The sequence below is a fragment of the Vigna angularis genome, chromosome 7 (assembly GCF_016808095.1).
Source record: "Vigna angularis cultivar LongXiaoDou No.4 chromosome 7, ASM1680809v1, whole genome shotgun sequence".
Lineage (NCBI taxonomy): Eukaryota > Viridiplantae > Streptophyta > Magnoliopsida > Fabales > Fabaceae > Vigna > Vigna angularis.
This window is the reverse complement of record NC_068976.1, coordinates 20,570,634-20,592,016: the sequence shown is the minus strand read 5'-3', so window position 1 is coordinate 20,592,016 and position 21,383 is coordinate 20,570,634. Positions and strand designations below refer to the sequence as shown.

General features: G+C 32.3%; 1 protein-coding gene and 1 long non-coding RNA gene across 5 annotated transcripts; one reads left to right on the top strand and one right to left on the bottom strand.

Moving 5' to 3' along the window:
* Positions 1-697: 697 nt before the first annotated feature.
* On the bottom strand, positions 698-9,333 carry LOC108338047 (uncharacterized). Of its 3 annotated transcripts, none has more exons than XR_001832995.2 (4): positions 9,134-9,333; positions 7,793-9,032; positions 1,131-4,116; positions 698-918 (listed from the first exon to the last, which is right to left on the bottom strand). XR_001832995.2 is itself a non-coding variant. In XM_017574706.2 (3 exons), the coding sequence occupies exons 1-3, from the start codon at positions 9,163-9,165 to the stop codon at positions 1,243-1,245; spliced, it is 4,146 nt and encodes a 1,381-aa protein (XP_017430195.1). In that variant the 5' UTR covers positions 9,166-9,333; the 3' UTR covers positions 978-1,242. The 3 variants fall into 3 exon arrangements, 1 of the variants encoding a protein (XP_017430195.1); XR_001832994.2 differs by lacking the exon at positions 698-918 and adding an exon at positions 978-1,034; XM_017574706.2 differs by lacking the exon at positions 698-918 and having other exon boundaries at positions 978-4,116.
* A 6,713-nt stretch (positions 9,334-16,046) lies between these two features.
* On the top strand, positions 16,047-21,383 carry LOC108338530 (uncharacterized). 2 transcript variants are annotated; one of them, XR_008250538.1, is made up of 4 exons: positions 16,053-16,185; positions 16,481-16,574; positions 16,681-16,882; positions 21,049-21,383. It is a non-coding gene; the product is annotated as an uncharacterized LOC108338530 (long non-coding RNA). The 2 variants fall into 2 exon arrangements; XR_001833044.2 differs by lacking the exon at positions 16,481-16,574 and having other exon boundaries at positions 16,047-16,185.

Here is a 21,383-nt window from a genome sequence, read left to right as displayed (position 1 = left end):
ACCAGTTTAACCTTTTTCCTTCAGCGCTTTGAACAGTAACTAATACTGTTCTGAATCAAAGTTTTCAACCAAATGCTATTTGTGAGGCAGAAAATAGAAATTGAAACCTAAAATCATGCACTGGTAATTATCCTAGAGTCTTCAGTATATGTGTACATTCTAAATCGTAACAACTTCACGCCCTCCTATAAAGGTACCGTCGGTTATTAGCATGACTTCCAGCTCAGTAATGCATCAGTTTAAGATACAAGTTGACTGATAGAATACTTGGAGAAGTATGATCTATACGACAAAGAATCAGACACGAGGATCGACTGCCATAATTTGCCCACTAACTTTTCCGTTGAACTTTCATAAATTTTTATTTTTTATTTCGTGTTGCATTAATAATATAATAATTGCTGGTGTAGCAGCAATTAAAGAACATCTGACACATCATTAGCTCGTTTCGACTCACATGAATACGAAATCCGTTTGATTTTGGATTGAGCAAGTGAAATTGATTTATTTTTAACATATTTTAAGGATTACAAAACACAATTCAGTTTAAATTCTCTCACAACTTAAGACAGGAAAGCAAACTAAAATTATTTTTCCATCAAAGACAAGTTCTTGTGATTAACTTATTTCAGATCCAAAGCAGCTTGAAATAAAATTTGAGAAGTTTTTAGTGAAAAATATTTAAAGCAAAGGTAATAGAATTATTTTTCAGTAACATTTTGCCAGTTCAAATCAACGAGTTAGTATCAGATGGTTAGGGAACAAATAAGCCCCAAATTAAAGTTTTATTGAATAGGTAAGAGAGATGAACTATTATTCTCTTATTCTAGCCCCCAAATCTTTCTTTCCTTTCTTCTGTATAAAAAATAAGCACATCTTTGCCATAGTCATTGAACAGATACCATGTGGAATACCTGACTGAAAATAGATATGGAACGCATCAGCTTTGGTGACAAAATTCTGTAAAGGGCATAAAACTTCAAAATTGAGAGCTGGATGGAATTATATATCAATTTTCCACTGGCTTCAGCAACCTAGCAATATTGATACATATACATTCCTGTTATGTTCTCAAATGGATATATACTATGGAGGAGGAAAAACAGATATGATAAAATGACGTGACTTACACCTAAAATCAGTATACTTTTGTCAATTTTTCTCTGAATTTCTACATCACTATCACTGTCAGTAATTGCAAGTGAGAATATGGCAGAATAGCTTGTCATCATGATCCACATTTCAAGAGGATTTTAGGATGTGCTTAGCTCTTTTAGGACCAAGTCGGACAGGACCTGATGTTACCATGCTGTCCAGTTTAAAAGAATTCACAGCAGGATACCTTGAAGGATTTAGATTTTGTGCCTCACGCTGACAACTCTTACTCCTAGCACTACCCATTTGTGGATCCAGTTCGGGTGCTCTTGTGTTCCGTTGCAATTCCACTCTTGACTTTTCACCAGTCAACCTAGTCACACTACAGAAGTTTTCTTGCACCTGTATATTCGGTAACTTGGTAGGTTTTCTGGAATCATCAAGATTAGCCACGGCTGTGGGTCTCTTCCTGACATTCGTACACGGATGATGTTCATCCAACTTCAATCTGTCAGAGACATGGTTTATATTTCTGTTGCCACTATTTATGGTAGAAGGTGTAGCCGGAACATGTAAAGGTCGAACAATTGATGCTGGAGAAAGAGGAGTAGTCTGCATGGGACGCAAAGAAGTCAGATGATTAGAAGGGAAGCGAAGTTCAGGTGAATGATTCACGGATTGCGTTGTGAAATTATTTCCCCATAGATTTTGAGAAAAACTTTGACTACTTGTGCCTGAAAATTGCTGAGAGAAGGACCCTGGAAGCATTTCATCTGTTGAGCTTGACAACCACGATGGTGAACTTCTGTAAGGCCTTTCAAACCAAGATGTTTTGGTCTGTTCAGCGACAGTTGGCTGCAAGAAAGGAAATCCGAAGGCTGATTTGGTAACAAGGGGATTTTTATTCCCGTCGTTCAGCTCACCATTGTTTAAACTAGTGGAGTGTCTAAAATTGCCAGGAGTAGGTAGTACCACCGATTGAGAGCTCAATCCTAGAGGTTTAGCTCCATGTATAAATTGCTCTGGAAAATCGTCTGATGCCCCATTAAACACTGCATACAATGTAGACTTTGGAGTAATGGGATTGAAAAAAGAACTTGCATTTCTGTTGACTTCAACACTTCCATTTTGAGATACAGGATTCCTTTGCAGATCAATAAACTGTCGAGAAAATCCAGAGTCTGTACCGGGCATCAACATGGTGCTTTGTAGTGCTTGATTGCTTTGAACTTTGGCTGATTGCAATACACCGTCAGCAGATATTTGTAAAGGTGAACCAGATACCCAATCCTGCTTAGAACTTCTTCCCAACAAAGAGTGCTCCAAAGCTGCATATTCAGAATAATTCCTTCTTCTGGATTGCTCATCTGTCCAAACATCTCCGGCAAATTGTTGCATCTCTTGGCTGCTTCTACCAATTGGAACATCCTTACCCATCAACCTCATTGTTGGTTGGCTGGAAGTTAGTGAGATATGATCTGAACCTTCTTTCAGAGAAATCGCCCCATTTCCACTGTGATTCCGTACTTGGTCGGATTGATTCTTTTCAATGAATGCGTTTTTCTCAAGGTTCGGCTTTGAATTAAGAGGTGGAAGATAACTCGTATCTGAATTAGGTTGGTGGATATCTTCTCTCTCTCTACTTTGTAACTCAGTAACGAATAATCTGGTTGGATGGTGTGGAAATGGATTAAGACCATCTCTTGTAAATGTCTTCTGAACATGATTCTCATTAGCGCATAAATTTTCCAGGTTACCTTGGTGAAGAATATTGCTAATGGGTAAACCACTTAAAGAACCACGTACTGCAGTTGATGTCTCTGGCTGGTTCATCCCTAAGTTTACACTTGAACTGAAATTGATAAGCTCACCATGAGAATTGAGGGGCAAACCAAAAAAACTGGGATCCAAACAGGAATTTTTCACACCTCCTTTATCCCAGCCTGCAAAGGGGAATGAGTTATCAATCATATCTGCAGAAAACATGCGAGAAAACTGTCTGTCACCCGAGGCCTCATCACTATTATCATTATCTCCACAAGCTTGCAATGGAGATTCTGGTTTTTCATTTGCATTATATGAAGCAGAATAAGATGACGAAGGCTCCAGAAATGTCTTCGTATTGGCATTTGAATCAACAAAATCAACCTGGGGATCATCGAAATGGTCCAACTTTCCACTGTAGTCGAAAGATCCAAATTCACATGCTTGTGTATTTATACCAGACATCTGCTCTTCATGAACTGCAGAAAGAGGACCAGAAATTTCTGTATACGGGGAACAATGCAGGGTAGTTCTGTTGCTTCCACAAAAAAAGTGTGAATTATTATTGTCACAAACTGCCACCTTTGTCAACAATTCTGACTTCTCTTCTAAGTGCTTTGACTTATCTTGATCAGTACATGGCTTCAAGCAGCTTTGTACGGTATCTTGTTCCAGAGTGTTAGAAAACTGTTTACTTTCAACTATAGGGCAAACCTCCTCCTCTCTCTTGTCTCTGTCTATATTAACATGAACATGGCCATAATTTCTATTTGGCTCCATACTCGCAGTTTCTTCATCACTTCCAGAGGATTTCTCCTTTACTACTGAAGAAGCCAGCGCATCTGAAGATATGTTGAACATGGCTTCATCAAATGAAGTTGTCTTTTTTGGACCAAGTATATCATCTTTACCAGAGAATTTAACATGTCTGTCAGAGGTTGGCTCTTCATCATTATAATGGCTTTTTTCAGGACCATTTCGAATGTTACTGACACTTGATGTCTTTCCAGAAACATGTTTAAAGTGGCTCTTAAGAATACTTCCATGAACAGGAGATATGGCCTTTTGTTGCTTTCCAACTGAGTCAAAAATTTTAACGTGTTGCTTCTTTTCTACCGATATACAATTTAAGCCCAATTTCTTTCTATCAATAGAAGGATCAACCCCATGTAGCGGAACCATTTTATTACCAACTGTACCTTGTAGTTTTCTGGAACTATTTGCTACATTTTGCACCATGCGCTCGTAAGCATCACCCTGATATAGACAAGAGTCGCAAAATTAACAAAATTGTGCATGTCCTATTATAATGGTATCTGAATAAGATGATTAGGTTTTGAAATACAAAATATGAAATACTTGTTGCCAAAGATAATTCACTGAATATCTCCAATCCCATACAAAAACTAGAATATAATAATACATTCTGTAGCTTTTATCATTTTTTATTAAGGAGTTTCCAGCAATAAATAAAATGACACTGTCACCCTCCAAAGAAAATAATAATAATAAAAAGCACAATAGATTTGCTAACAAATTATATGCAATTTTTTATATCAGGATACAGCTATGCCAATGAATGAAAAAGAAAATAAATAAGATTACAACAGCATTTCATGCTTGTGATGTCAACAGGTCTGTTTCATAAACTGTCCATATACAACACCAGCATTTCATATACTCTTAACAATTCCAACCGGCAAATCAGAAAGGAGTTAAACAGTCCAGAACCATGATACCATTACTCGGAGCATTGGTTTTTCATTTTTTTTTTCTAATTCTTAGTTTGTCCGTCATAAAATAGCTTTTGTAAAAGATTAAGGAAACTCGCTCATGCCTATACCTTGTGACTGCATAATATAAAAAGGCAGAGACATTTTCAGATGGAAAATATGGTCAAGTAAAAGTAGATTTAATACGAAAGAACAATTCCATCATTGAAAAATTTCAGGGAAACTACACAGCTATATTTCCAGCATTAATTATAAAATCATGATTCATACTTCTAGATAAACAAACACTTTGATTATTAAGTGGGAAAAAATCATTATATTGAATAAAAGACTCTAGTGTCATTTGAATAACAATTTAACTGAGATTTTAACTGCCCCGTCATTCACTTAGAAATATGTCAAAATGTCTGAAAATTGAAATCCGTTAAGATCAATTACAAAGTTCCTCCTAGTGTACCGCGAAAACTTCGAGTAGAAGCTTAGAAGATTGGAACAATTGAATTAAGACCTAAACTTTATCCTTATTTTATCATGATAAGAAATTACACGAGAACTTCAAAACAAAATTCTTGAATTCGATTCCATTAGTATCAAAATTCGGAAGACCGAAACATATAAATCTGTATATGTATATATAATAAATGTTTAGATCATATGTTTTAGTAGCCATATGATACACTTAAGTACTAAGGAAAACAACCCAACTTTTGTTACTAATACATCTCAGAAAATGCTCGTAGATTATCTGAGCTTTATATATTCTCGTACAAATACACTATCATTTTCTTAAGCTTTAACGATTCAATGTACATGAAATAACTAAAAATCAAAATCCAGTAACCATTTATAGGAATACCAACAAGAAGAATGCATGTAAAATCTCATTTATTAACAATAAAATAAATTAAAGTTTTTTATGTAGTAATCCTAAAATTGATTTTTCCTTTAGAAACAGAATGTTAAACAAACATTCAACAATTCGTACAAATATTTAAAAAAAAATCTAGGTGTAACTGAAAGCTGGGCCGTAAAAATAATTATATACTATAATACTAATAGTAAGATATTAAATATCCTATATTGTAAGACGAAAAAGTTTTCAGTTCAGTACCTTCGTAAGTTCCTTTTTTTTCATAATGGAGTACCCTTCTAAAGTTCTAATAACAAATTTTCTACCTTGGTTCCCGATTACACCTCATGTTAAAATAAACAAAAATTGTAATGATGAAACCCTATATTTTGTCACAAATTTTCTCCCTTATACAATTCCACTTCGAGGAATCATGTAGGGAAACTTTTGTTTTGATGTCAAAAAAGATTATTTCTAAAACTAATATCCAAGAGAAAATTGTCCTTCTATCTAACAGCATATACATCCTTATCATTATTTATACGAAGCAGAAGCTAACGAAAAACACATGCATCGATGTAGAAAATATTGTTGACAAACAATTGTTACAGATTCGTAAATTAAAATGTCACCATGTTGTGTAAATTATTATTGTAAAATAGTTTTTATGATGATTTCCTAATTCGTTTAGAAAGGAATTTAAAGTACAGAGAATAATAAATCTTTTAAAATGAGAAGAGCCACAATTATAAAGAAGGTTAAATAAAATATTCCTAAAGTCACTTATTTTAATTTTATTAAAATTTAGGACATTAAGTAATACTTTTCTCTAAAATGAATTATATTAAAACGGGAGGGATGGACAATTCAAAGTGAATGCATCAATCATGGTGCTCAAATACTTTTTTTTTAACATAAATATAAAACTGCTACGTAAAATTGTTCACTGCTGAAATACGCATATGATACACCTCTGCAGATCACATATCACCATTCCAAACATGAAATTCCCGTAGAATCTCAACGCCGAATCATAAAAAAATGACAGGCGGGGAAAAAATATTATGATTGTAGAACCAGAGTTCGAGAATATTTTGGAAAATAAAACATTTAATTAGATTAATCTAGATGTTATTCAAAACAATATCCTAAGATGCCATTATTATAGATATAATAAGGATAACATATATGTTTCATTACTTCCACTTTCAAATTTCGGCCAGCATTACAATTAACCGACATTAGTTCCGGTCCTCTCATGGTTTTATATACTTCCTATAGGTTGGGTTCTGACACATTCACATTGGTTTGATTGGGTATCTCAAAACTGTCTGCACATAAATATGTACAAAACAACACTACTCACGAACTTTTATTGACCGATTACATCGAAGTTATTCTACCCAAAGACCAACAATTCTTGAATATGATCAGGTGTCTTACAAGAGAACAGATAGTCCAAAGCACTATACCATAAATTACCACCCTCTAGTTCACTAATACGTCACAAATATGCCCATGCGATATGAACTATATCAAACCAAGTCAGAGTATTCTTTTTCTGATGATACACGCCCATCTGGAGTTGCAAATGCAAACATTCATCAATCTAAATCACTATATATAAACTTCTGACACCCAATAAATGATCTAACAAATTCTGGACCTCTACTTGCAGATCTCCCACTAGCCAAAATACATCCAGCTGTAAGCTGTGTATAAACCTCCAAGTCCGAAAAACTAGCCACAAGAGATGAGAATCTGTTGATCTACCCATGGCCCATATGATAATTCCCCCCCCAAATTATTAGTTAATAGTGACGGGGCTAGAAAAATCCCTCATCATTAGGCTCACCTCTTCTACCTCGTAACCCATGAGTGGCCCCTTCTAGCTAGGGTACCTTGTACTGATTATACACACCACAAACACACATACACCTTACAGCTGGAGCAACATTCTTGCAGTCTTCACCACCATCTGAATTCCTTCCGCTCACGAAGGCACTTGTCTTAATTTTCGTTTTTCATAACTCCCCTTTCCCAACTTTTACTTGCCGCGTATTTCGCTGAAGTACTAAATTAAAAAAACACAAACTCACTTTCGACGACAAATGTCAAGCTCTCTCTTATCAGCTTTTTCAGCGGTAATTTTATGCAGAAAAAGCAAGACATAGAGTAAGCAAAAGCATAATCGCATGGCATAAGCAACTACATCTACACAAAATCTACAGTGTTGGGTAATATTTTATGCGCAAATTTCATGGATTCTGCCCGGAATTAACTGCAAATCGCGGAAACACAGCAAATAACGAAAGACTGAGTTGTATTTTATGAGACACAGTCTACATACCTTCCTCCCAGTTGGTCCATTGTTGAAGACATTACTCTTTTTCTTCTTCTTCTTGCTCAGAACCGTCTTCTTCTCATTGTTTACGAATAACACGCCACTCTCACCGTACTTCTCCACCTTGCTTTTCTTCTTCTTCGCCTTCTTCATCTTTTTCTTTTTCCTATTCTTGTTCGTACTCTTCCTATTCTTAATTACCGAAACAACTGGAGCAGCCGTAGAAGCGGAAGGAGCAGGAGCACAAGCTGAATCCTCACAGCGATAATCGGATTTCTCTTCGTTTTCCTTAACCTGAATCCCTTTGCTTTTGCCTGCTTCGATCGGCGGTGCGACCGTGAGAATCTCCGCGATCGAACGCTTCTTCGGAGCCTTAGGTTTGGACTTGCAATTAACGGTCCTTCTCATCTGCCGTCGTTCCTCCCTAACGGCCTGCGCCAAACAACCGTCGATGTGCGCGTTCACCGCCGTTACGGTGGCTGCGTTAAAATCGCGGCAAACAGGACACACCATCTCCAACTTCTCCTCCTCCTCTTCAGCGGAATCTCTTCGGTCCGATTTCGACGACTCGCCACTTCCGCGCGTGGATCTCAGCGCCTCGAGGCGCCGAGAGAGCCACTCGAACTTAGAAACGGTATTCGAAACCTCGTCCGCCACATCCTCTCGGAACGGCCAGAACTTCAACACGCTCTCGATTTGCGGTGGCGGCGGCTGCAGCTGTGGTGGCTGTTGTTGCTGCTGCTCTTCTACCTTGAAAATCTCCGCTATGGAACGCTTCTTCGGCGCCTTCGACTTCGATATAGAGGAGGACGACGACGACGACTTCAAATTCATTATCCTCATGTGGCGACGTTGCTCCTCTCTCACCGTCTGCGCGAGGCATCCGTCGATGTGCGCATTCACGGCCGTGAGCGTAGCAGCGTTAAATTCGCGGCAAACTGGACAAACCATCTCCAATTTCTCATCCTCGTTGTTGTAATCGGCAGCGTGAGAAGGAGGCGCAGATTCTTCGGAGTCCTCTTCGCTGCAATCCGCGTCACCCTCGTCATCGGTTTCAGAAACTTCCTCAGGCGAAGGCGGATCGTCCGGATTTTGCGTGTGGTCGTTTAAATCGTCGGATCTAGGGCACAGCGTCATCGGAGGAAGCCAGGACTGAAGCTCCTCACGCGATGCGTCACGTGAGACAGTGGATGAAAACGGCCAGCACTTGAAAACATCGACCGACCTCATCTTAGTTGTGTAGTCCCTGCAACACCGAATCCAAAGCAATAACAAAGCTCACTACAATATATAAGTAAAAATAAACAAAATCAAGAAAACAGAACACTGGTTATTAGATAGAGATACCTTATGGAGAATCTATCAAACGTAGCCGCCATGATCAGTGACCAGAGAGAGTTCCTCTATGAAGAAGAAGAAGAAAGAGAAGCGAAGAACATATTATTATGATTAGATGAGAGAGGAGAGAGAGAGAGAGGGTAAAGAGTAATTAACGTTTTGCTAGGGAAGAAGGAGGAATGGAAGAGTGTGTGTGTTGTGTGTAGCTGTCTGTTTGCTTTTCCCTAATTTATGACTGAAAGGGACGTATGAGAGAGAGGGAGGGCTCTAAAGTGACGACAGATACAGAGGAAGCGAAGGTGAAAGAATATTTTATTAATTATTAATTAACACTCCTAATAATAATAATAATAATAATAATAGTATTATTATTATTAATCTTATGATTAATGTTTAATGTTGGTGCTTGTTAAATATTTTATTATTGCTAATCAACTCTTTCCCTTTGTTTTTTTTTTCATTCCATGCATGTTTTTTTCATCATTGAATTAATTAGGTCATGTGTTGGTGCCTTGCTGGTTCCTAATGTATTTTAGTTTTATTTTAATCTATGTTAATGATAGTATAATTAAAGGGGATGTGTGTATTGTATAATGAGCATATAATAGTATATATAGGGTATGGTATTTGTTAAATGTTAATGCTAGATTTGTTGTATGATCTGTTGTGTTATATGGCCACGCTCGTGTACTCACTCGTATGAAACAAAGATTCTGCTGTAAGAGCACAGACAAACCACCATATGCTATCACCCACTACCTGTCCACGCGCTTTTTACCTTCATTCCATCATATTTTCTTTTCTGGTTTTTGAGGTTCACTTAAATAATATGAAATAAATAAATAAAAAATAAAAATAAATTGATATTCCAAGTGAGTAAAAAGAAAATGACATAAATACGATAAATAAGAAGATAAAACGTAGTAGATTAATAAAAGTTAATTTGTTGAAGATTAATGAAATAAGGTGAAAATAAATTAAAACATAAATCTTTTTGAACAGGAAAAGGATACTAAATGTTACATGGTTAATTTTGCATGTTCACATGATAAATGTTGTATATTAATGTGTTACCAGTTGATTTTGAAAAGTAAATCAATCTACACTGACTGTAAAGTTGTTTGTCATCTCTAAATAACAAGAGAATTTGCATTGTCACGTCATTCCACTGAGTAATTATATCCTACACCTACAAAACATTTTCTCTTTTTCTATTTTATTATTTTCAAGCATCCATATTATCACTTATGTGTTATAATATATATATATATATATAACATATTTTTTAATCTCTAAATTTTGACATATAATTAAAAATTGTCTTTGTAATAAATTTTATATACATTTTCATCACCAAATTTTAAAAATTAACAAATATAATATTTTTAATAAAAAAATAATATTTATTTACTTTTTAAGTTTAAGACTAAAATATATTTAAATTTAAAATAAAAACAAATTCTGAATTCCTAAACTATAGTAATTGAAAAAATACTTAGTTGAGTCCATAACAAAGCAAATGTGTTTTTCTTATTGACTATGTTTTTTCTTTTATATATTATTGAAATAATGATTCTTAATGGTACAATCAAGTATCATGAAATCTATTATAGATTAGTTATTTTTAATGAAAACTTATGTTATTTATTGTATGTGTATATTATGAAAGAGTGGAGTGTTTATTTTACAATTAATTAACCTAATTCTTTTTAAATATTTTTCTCATGTAAGGATCATTTTAGAATGAAACTATAAATTATATTATTTGTGTAAGATCCATGAAAAATATTTACCTTAATAGTAATAATTTTATTACTAGTAGTAATAAATTTCTTTGTGAATGGAAAATATAATAAGTTTATGTAAAAATAAAATATGGAAAGCTAAATAAGAAATTTTGGTAGCTTAATTGGTAGAAAATTGTGGTTATTTCAAGAACATGGGTTCAAACTCTTTTCTACCTTTTTGTTTAAAAATAAAAATAAAATATTGATAGTGAATAAAGCACTTCATGTTTTAAGGCATTATTGAGGGATCCAATATGTCAAGTGGTGATTAAAATATTAATATAATAAAATAATATTAAAATAATAAATAATATTAAAAAATTGTTGAATAGTAAAATTTTTGGACTATAAATAGCCATGAGAGGGGAGGCTATTCTACACAAAGAGAGGAAGAATCAAGTGAGAAATCTTGAGAAATAGAGAAGAAAGAGTTAGGAAGAAATTTTTAGTTGCAAGAAGAGTAGAGGTTCTTGAGGTTTTTCGCGAAAACAAATTCTGAGCATGAGATTAAGTCTGGAATACAGGTAGGGGAGCTAACCTTTCTAAGCTTTTATATTATGATTTAGTATTGTTTTATTACTATTCATGTCTTGAAATTATGTGTGAATACTGTTAATGAAAAACATAGGTGCTTGTTATATATCTATCTATATTGAATTTCTGTGTTAATATTATATGTTGTTGTTTTGAATCTGTAAATAAGAAATTTGTTAAAACTAGTTGAGGAACACTTTGGCTAAGGAAAGACTTGGTACTTAAGTTGTCCATTGTGACGCACCTCTCTTTCTTGGAAGTCTACTCGACAAGTTTTTAATTTAAATCTTGTTGAACAGATTATGTAGTGTTAAACTATTGTGCAATATATCTCGTTGGAATGAAAATGTCTGATGAATTCATGTTATTGTGGTAGATATGGAATTATGAATTATAATTGTGATGGTAGGATAGAGGAATCTTAAAAATCGGAGTTGGTACATCCATGATCATAGAGCAGCCCTGGTCAAATCCAGTAAGTTGTGACTAGTCATATGTACTGGCGTTTATGGTGAGTTTGATTCGTCAAACATTTGATTCTTCTTCGGTGACCATGGTGATATTTTAGTATTGTTAATTTATTTTGTGATATATTCATTTTGTATGATTTCTGTGATGATTGTATTTTATTATATTGGATTTGAATTTATGCATCTGAACATGATATGAGTATTATGGAGAGATTTTGTAAGGGTATAATGTGAGTTGAGGAATATGAGCACGGTATGAGTCTCGTGGAGAGATTCAGTAATGATATGGTATGTATGTATATGTTGATGTTGAGGGTCCTGTAGTTGGAGGTTATCCTGATACTCTAATAATCATCCAGTCTCATGTAGAGAAGGATGGATTATGTGGTGAGAGGGGCAGGAGGTCCTGGTCTATGTGCCGGTTTTGGACATAGTGTTGAGGACTAACCTTGTGGATGGTATGGAGTATTTTGGAAGTGTATTTGTAAGAGGAAGTAGAAGTCATCACAAGTGCATAACCTCCCGTGACCGCTCATCAACATATCATCGGAATGAGTGTCTATTGGGTATTGTGGAATGAGTGTCTATTGGGTATTGTGGAATGAGTGTCTATTGAGTATTGTGGAACGAGTGTCTATTAAGTATTGTGGGATGAGTGTCTATTAGTAATTGTGGTATTGTGGGATGAGTATCTATGATGCGATTGTTGTATGATGGTATGATTATCTATGATGCGATTGTTGTATGATGGTATGAGGATGTATGACATAATTATTATATGAGGTTTGTTGAGTGTATCAAAGTAATGGATGAGTATCTATTATGGGATTGTTGTATGATGGTATGAGGGTGTCTGACATAATTATTATATGAGGTTTGTTAAGTGTATCAAAGTAATGGATGAGTATCTATGATGCGATTGTTGTATGATGGTATGAGGGTGTGTGACATAATTATTATATGAGGTTTGTTGAGTGTATCAAAGTAATGGATGAGTATCTATTATGCGATTGTTGTATGATGGTATGAGGGTGTCTGACATAATTATTATATGAGGTTTGTTGAGTGTATCAAAGTAATGGATGAGTATCTATTATGCGATTGTTGTATGATGGTATGAGGGTGTCTGACATAATTATTATATGAGGTTTGTTGAGTGTATCAAAGTAATGGATGAGTATCTATTATGCGATTGTTGTATGATGGTATGAGGGTGTCTGACATAATTATTATATGAGGTTTGTTGAATGTATCAAAGTGATGGATGAGTATCTATGATGCGATTGTTGTATGATGGTATGAGGGTGTCTGACATAATTATTATATGAGGTTTGTTGAGTGTATCAAAGTAATGGATGAGTATCTATTATGCGATTGTTGTATGATGGTATGAGGGTGTCTGACATAATTATTATATGAGGTTTGTTGAGTGTATCAAAGTAATTATGCATGTTTTATAAATAATTGGTTGCATGTTAGCTCACCCTACTTGTTTGTGTTTGTGTATGTGCGATGATCGTATAATTTGTTATACGGAAGCAGATGAAGGAATGTCGTCTGATTCAGTGCCAATGAAGAAAGAGATAGAAGAATAAATTAGAAGAATTCGAGTTATATTTATGAGTTTGTAGTTGAAATTTGAGTTTAAAACATATATATATATATATATATATATATATATATATATATATATATCAACTATGAATTATCAAGTGTGAGATTAAAGAATATTACCTTAAATATAATGTTACAATATATCAATTATAAATTATCAAGTGTGAGATTACCAGACTTTACAATTTGAACGCTTCTGAACCAATCAAATGCACAAAAAACTTTCGAACAATAAAAATGGATATGAAATTATATTGTGTGTGTAGTCTCTCAAAACTATGTAAAAAATTTAGCATTGTCACATCACTGTGCTTTCGTTCTCTCACTGCTCAATTATTAACATAATTAAATGCTAAAATAAAATAAAATTATATTATTTTAACTATACTACAAGTTTTTTTATAAATTTAAATATTTTTAAATTACTATTTATTGAAAAGTATTTTTAAATGTGTAAAATTTTATATTTTTAGTTAAACTTTTGTAATTTTTCTTTTTAAACTGAATTATATAACTATTCTTTTATTTATTATTTATATATATTAAAATAATATAAAATTATATAATTAATTTAAACCAATAGTACAATTAATATAAAAAACAAATAATCATTGTATTAATTTAAGAAAGAAATTATTGAATAACAAAATTATCATACTATTTAACAATTTTTATAACATCACACTAAGGGATATTTATTAGAAATAGTAGGTGTTATCACTATTGATCTAGATAATAACTATAATTATTTGATATCTAACATATTTGATCAAAATATTAAAATTACTTATTATATTACATTAATAACATGATGATGATAATATTTTTTATATTAAATACAAAATGTTATGTTTTTAATAATTTAATAATCCCGTCAATTTATAAAAAAAACTAATAAAAATTTAATTGAACAATATAAACATTTTAAATACTTAATTGACAAAAAATATTAAAAAATTAATTAAAAATTGACATTTAAAATTTGAAATACATAAATAAATATGTTATTTCAAAAAATTTATGTGAAAAATGATATAAAAAAGAAATCAAAGGTTCTTCTAATTTATAATAGTACATAATGTAATAAAAATAAGGACAAAATAGACAAATAAAAAAACGGAGAGATTAATATAATGATGCTGCTGTTTAATTTTATTATTATTTTTCAACTATGCAGGTGTGTTGAAGTGACAGTAGATGGACATGGAAGGAGAAGAAGCGCGTGAGAATGACGCGGTATGTGGCGTGTGATCGTGGTTAGAATATGAGACGGGCCCACTAAGACACACGCACAGTTACAGCACGCATCATTTTGACTTTAGGAGGTTTTTGTTATTTAAACTTTAAAGCAACGTACGCTGCAAATTACCAACTTCTCCATCGCATCTTTATCTTAATATATATAATTAACAAAAACATCATACATCAAATTATACATACTTCTATTAAACTACTATTCTTATATACTCCTATATTATGTTCGTTCAGAATAAATGAGTTATTAAAAATATTATATCAGCTAAAATTTAAGCAAAATTTTTGAAAATTAAAAATTAATGTTTTTTAATGCAAACATTGAAGATCTTTTTACAGTAATATGTTTATTATTTATTAACAACATGCATGAGAAACTTTTAAGTCTATTTAAAAGTTATATCTTATGACATTACTTTGTGAAAAATATAAAAGAAAATAACATTTGATTTTAATATGGAAGAAATATACGTTCTAACAATGTATTTACAATTTTCCCCTATAACTAAATTCTTCAAATCATATTTAAAACGAGAAACCATACATACTAATAATTAATTTAATCTTAATCAATCATACAAAAAAATCCTGTCTTCAGAATTTTATTTCTATTATGGACATGCATTATTAGCACAGAGAGTCTCGTGTTACTACTATTATTGTATATGGTACTGTTATATCATTCAATAAGATTAATGTGTATATAGTTAATAATATTGTATTATTAGTATGAATACTTTTTATTTTATGTAATAATAAGGTATGAAAAAAAAACTTTTTATGATTTTGAAGATATATTCTCCTTTAATTTTATTGATAATTATTGTAATAAAAAAAGTTAATAGTAATGGAAGTCTTGTTACATTAGTCCAATTTATTTTAATTGATTGAGTACAAGTAATTAATATATAGTATCATTCAGTTATAAATCACCATGTATTAACAATATAAAAAATATACTTTTATTTATAATACGTATAAGATACATTTATTAGTTTTTATATATATAATTTTTAGGTTATAATAGTGTAGTGGATTAAAAATAGAAAAAATGAAAATTAGAATATAATTACTGTGAAGAAAATGGGTTGGAGATGTGGCACAATGATGGAGGAAGTGACTGAAAATAACATAGATGCATGCGATCAAACAAAACGACAACAACGTAGGACCCACCCACTAATCATAATTCTATTCTTGTCGTTTAGTGCACACATTATTCTCTCACCCTTTGTCTCTTTCTCTAGTATTTTCTAATCTAATCTCACACTTTGGTTTCCTTTCCTTTGCATCATGCTTTCTAATTCCAATTCCAATTTTTAGCTCTTATCTTACCTCTCTCTTTCTCTGTTTCTGTCTCTCTTCACTCTCAATCTTCCTCCTCAAAGCTCTCTATATTTAGGTATGTGCATATAATACTAATATTTAAATTTCTAGGTTGCAAGGTCTTACATTTTCGATTTTATGTTTTTCTATTTCTTTACCATATAAAGATTATTGATATGATAATATATATTAGTTCTTAATTTTTGTTATGATACCTGCTGCCCCCAATCCATAATCAAGGGATCATTCTGCTGTTTCTGTAAGGAAAATGAAATATAATTTAATATTCTGATGGAGTATGGACTTGGTGATAAAAAAATATGGATTTGCAGTTCTAGCTCAGCACTTTTTCTTTTTCTTTTTTCTGGAAGGGATTTTATTTTATTTTTGAGGGGGAGGGAGTGAGTAACACACTGTGATTCACTGATTTTCACTCCTAAAATGAGCAAAGAAGGTGTCAGGCAGGTGATTTTGTTGAACTTTATTTTATTTTTTCAGTTCAACCTGGTTTTGGATATTTGTTTGAGATTTTCTTTCTCTGAGGGTGTTTTATTGGTCTCTGTGATGATAGATTGAGGAACAGGTTGAAGGGCATGTTTTTGTGAAAGTCACTTCCTGTTTGTTTCCTTATTCTGGTGAAGAAGTTGGAGGAGATTGATATTAACATCACACAGCTTTTGAAGGATGGTGAAACAGAATCTACAGTCCAAGCACTGTTAATTGAAGTCCCCCCAATCAAATAAATAACTGCAACACAAAATTACTGCTAGAAGGTAACAATAAATTCCAACAATGCCTCCATCACCAATATGGGAACATTCTACTGAAATAGTTTTCTAAACGAGGATAGAGAATTGATAGCGACACGTTTCATATTATTGGTTAAAGTTTATAAAATCTAGAGAGAGAGACTAACTAAAAAGAAAGTTTGATTAACTAAATTTTCTGATTTCCAATAAATTTGAATCAATCATAAACAATATATGCCAGTAGTATTGTATATACATCATAAGTGTGCTTCTGATAGGAAAAAGAAATTAAAAATGATTGGCATTTTGAAGGAATGCTAGAGTCTTTCTGAATTATCTCTATGAAAAAATACCTTGCAAAATTACTGATTGTTGGATATGGGCACAAAATGTTTGTTTGGATTCACTTTGAATCATGAAAAATCACATTGGAATACTAGTTAAGATGATAATATTTAAGTTTGGTTTTGATGTTGAAAAATTAAGTTGAGTTGAAACAACTTCTACATTGGGCATGGAATTTTACTGTTAACTTGCTTTTAGAATGCAACATCTATTTGTACATCTATGTGATTGGGAGTATTCCAATATGGAATCCACCTTGATGTTAGAGTCTGCTTTTAAACTACAAACAGCATTTGGGAGACTTAAAGAAACCAGTGAGTTGCTTGAGTTTTAGGAGGAAAATGTTGGTAAAAGGATCCTCCAGAGCTAGTTAGTGATGACATTAAAATTCATGCCCATGGATAACAAAATGAAATGAAACATGTCAAATATTATGGGGAAGTTTAGTTAAGATATTTTTTGGTGAAAGAAACATTAAACACATTGTCTGTGTCTGTGCTTTTACTGTGAGGAAGCTCAAGAACTGAACACTTCAGAGATTCAGTTCCTCATGCTAAGAATTATGGGACCTTCAAGGATATTGCTGAATTAATGAGTGGGGAATATATATTTGAGAAAAAGAAAAGAAAATGAAATCAATTTGACTGAAGCAAAATATTATCTTTACATTGGAATTTCTTAATTTTTGTGCCAATTCCCATGCCGTACGGTGACTTTTAATCCACCTCTGTAGATGCATGTATATAGAAAATTACCATGGAGTCTAATCAATGAGGGTGTAAGTGCTTGTTTGTGCTTAAAACTAGTAATCTGTGTATATCACTGTCAAGAGCTATATATGGAGAGACAAGCTGGTGGATGAAATTGATCGTGGTAATATCATAACACTTAAATTAGTTCATTCTTCAACAAAATCAATATGTTGGAAAGAACACAGCCAGCTTTCTGGATCTGGAAATTTGGCCATGCAACTACTCTTTAAACATACTGTATGTGTTTTCACAGTTATGCAATTATGTCTTGTTTGGTACACTTTACGAAATATACTGTGATTATTTAGAAAAGAGAAATGATACTTTATACACAACTTTTTTACCTCTAACATTATCCTTTCTTATTTTTATATTTTTTAAAAATACAAAAATTTCACTCTTTTATTATCATTTCATTCTTATAATTTCGTTCTTGTAATATGTATCAAATGTGAGTCATTCTACTACTACTTTTTAGCAAATGTGGGTGTTTCTGGCTGCTATTTTCATTAAGGAAAATGTTTTTTTTACAACACTAAATACACCACTTGACAACTACTTTTAGGATATTTTGGTCATTAAAAATGTTAATTTTTGTATTTATAAAGAAAGACAAAGATTAAAGGATAAAATAATAGACGTTTAGTGTGTGTAAAAATTTTGTTGGGTGTCAAAATAATACTATTTTTTATTAACATCTCATTGGAGGTTGGTTGGTTTTGATAGGGTGGGATTAATGTTATAATGTGTAGACATTTAAACCAATTATAGATTTCAGTGTTAAGGCATGTTTGGAAACACACTAGATAAATGAGATAAGTTTTTCGAACTTTTTCTATTATAATTGAAAGTATAGATTTCTAAAAACTCCTCTAGCTTTGTATCCAAATAGTGTTATTAGTAACATAATAATACTTCATGCTGCTTGGCTGTGTTGCTGCTGCCTTTAATTACACAGATTTTAAACCTCCTGTTGATTAATTAGGATTTTTTAACTTCGGTAGTTAGATTTTATGTTTGTAGCTCACTTGCTCTTTAGAACTGCTACAAATATGTTGGGTCAACTTACTGATAATACTGCTATTTGGTATCATAACACATTGTTATGACCCAGTCAAGTCATTAATCTTTTGTATATGTACTTTTGTGAATTCACATTATATTTTGAGAACACAGTCTATAGATTGATATTCAATATAAAAAGGTCAAGGTGTGTCAGAAAACTTTTACCATAATAGAAGCCATACTATAACGATGGTTTTTTATCGATTTACAATTTTTTTTTTACACTGACCCATAAAACTTTAAAAAGTTACCACAGATCATCATGCTTGGAAGCAATTATACTGATTATGAAATTAATCTTAGCATAAAATTTCCTTTAAAATGGTTACCATTACTTCAGTAACCTTGGAGCTATGCAACAAAAACTCTTTATTTCACAAATCTTTTCAAAATCTCAAATTCTTGGTTTAAATAAAGTAATTTTCACCCATGATATATGCATTTGTTGATCCATGGAAATTGTTGTTAATTAATTTAAGTTTCTTTTGAGTTAAAAATATTACTCCTAATTATTTATTTATGTGGTCCTTCTAGTTATACCTATTTACTAAGTTGAAAATACCCTATATTTTTGCCTTCAACCTTTTAGTAATAACAAGTGATTGCAATAAAACTTTCAGGATATTCTTTGGTCTATCTGAGTTCTAAACGCCAGTGAAATATAGTTTTTAGCATCTTATTGGACTATTGACTTTTAACACTTGGAAAAATGAAAATCTGAACACTTTCTGTATTGTATCAGATTTTAGAACTTTATTTAAACTCTTTATTTTATGAATCTAGAGAATGATAACAGGTGTTCAGAATTGGCCTTCATCAAACCTTAGTTAAAAACGAGATAAATTAGTCATGGCACGTTACAAAACGAACATATATATATATTGATCTCTTGAAAAGAAACATCATAGTTTTCTACAATAAACCATCTTTGAAAAAGGAAAAAAAAAAGAGTGTATTTGCATGTTACAACATACTAGTTGATAAGAAACAGATTCATATTTACAAAGACAAAATCGATTCACCTTGTTGTTTATGTGAGAACTTCATTGGTGAGTAGTTTATAAATAGTTCTGCAAAAGTTTTTAAAGTTTTCTCTGTTTATGAGTATCTGATACCAATCTCACCTAAACTTTTATCTAAAAAAAATGGACTAATCTCAAGTAATAAAAGATGAAAAAGGGTATTTATCTTCCCTACAAAAAGAAGATGAAAAAAAGTAAAAGGGGGACAAAAGTTACTGTGCTAAAACAGCTCCCAAAATGGCACGCAAGTATGTAAGCTAAAATGGACCTACAGACAACAAGGTTCCCTTTTCTTTTCCTTCTTTTCACCGTACACCTCTCTCTTCTTTCTCTTTACTTTTCTTCCACAAAAACAGTAATTTTTTATACATTTACTTTAGTATTTTCACATTTTTTCGATTTTTTATTTTTTAAAAATACAAAAAATTAACTTTTATTAAAATTATTTTACTTCTATAATGATTGTCAAATGGTAGTCAAGCAAGTGTTAAAAACCTTTTTCCTTCATGTTTAACATTGAGTGATGATCACATGATAACATGTTTAATAACAATTTCCACAAACAACAAATGAGGCCCCAAAACCGAAGAAAAGAAGTGAGATAAATATATTATCTTCGATATTTGTCTCAGTTCTCAACCTACACATTCCATTCACTTCTTCACTCTTCTCTTAAGTTTTTGTTCCAAGCCAGCTTCTGCTGTCTGGTGCACAAATGGCTAATGAACATCATTGAGAACAAGATTATAATATGTTAACAGTGATCAGTGCAAGACTTTTTTACACTGGATGTGATTTGATCTTTGTTTACTATAAAATTAAAAGCTGTTAACTTTTATAGGAGTTAGTTTCAAAAAGTTGTTTAAAATGATGTCAAACTAGTTCATATAGGGTGAAGATCAGTGTGTTGAAATTAAATTATTAATTTCTCTCAAAAGTGGTGGCATTGTTTTTCTACTACCAAGTTATTCTTTTGATTAGTTGTCTGTCTGGTGATCGCTTTCAGGTTTACTGTTTGCAAATTCAGATCGTACTGATGCAGAATGAATATATGGTTGTAACATGCAATGGTGTCAGTTGTGTGTGTTGTTCATTGCAGCTGTTAATCTTACGTGTGAAAATTAAGAATGAAGGTAACGTTGGTATGTATGACAATGATTGGTGTTTCAGAAACGTGACACCGTTAAAATTGTAGCATAGAATAAGAGGGAATTTTTCTTTCCAATTCTCTTTCATCTTATTTCTGCATACTTCATTTTTTCCTAACTCTTCTTTTTCATTTCACTGATCAATCATCCTAAAATAGTGAAGTGTAAATTTATGTTTGTTCTTTTCTTTCAA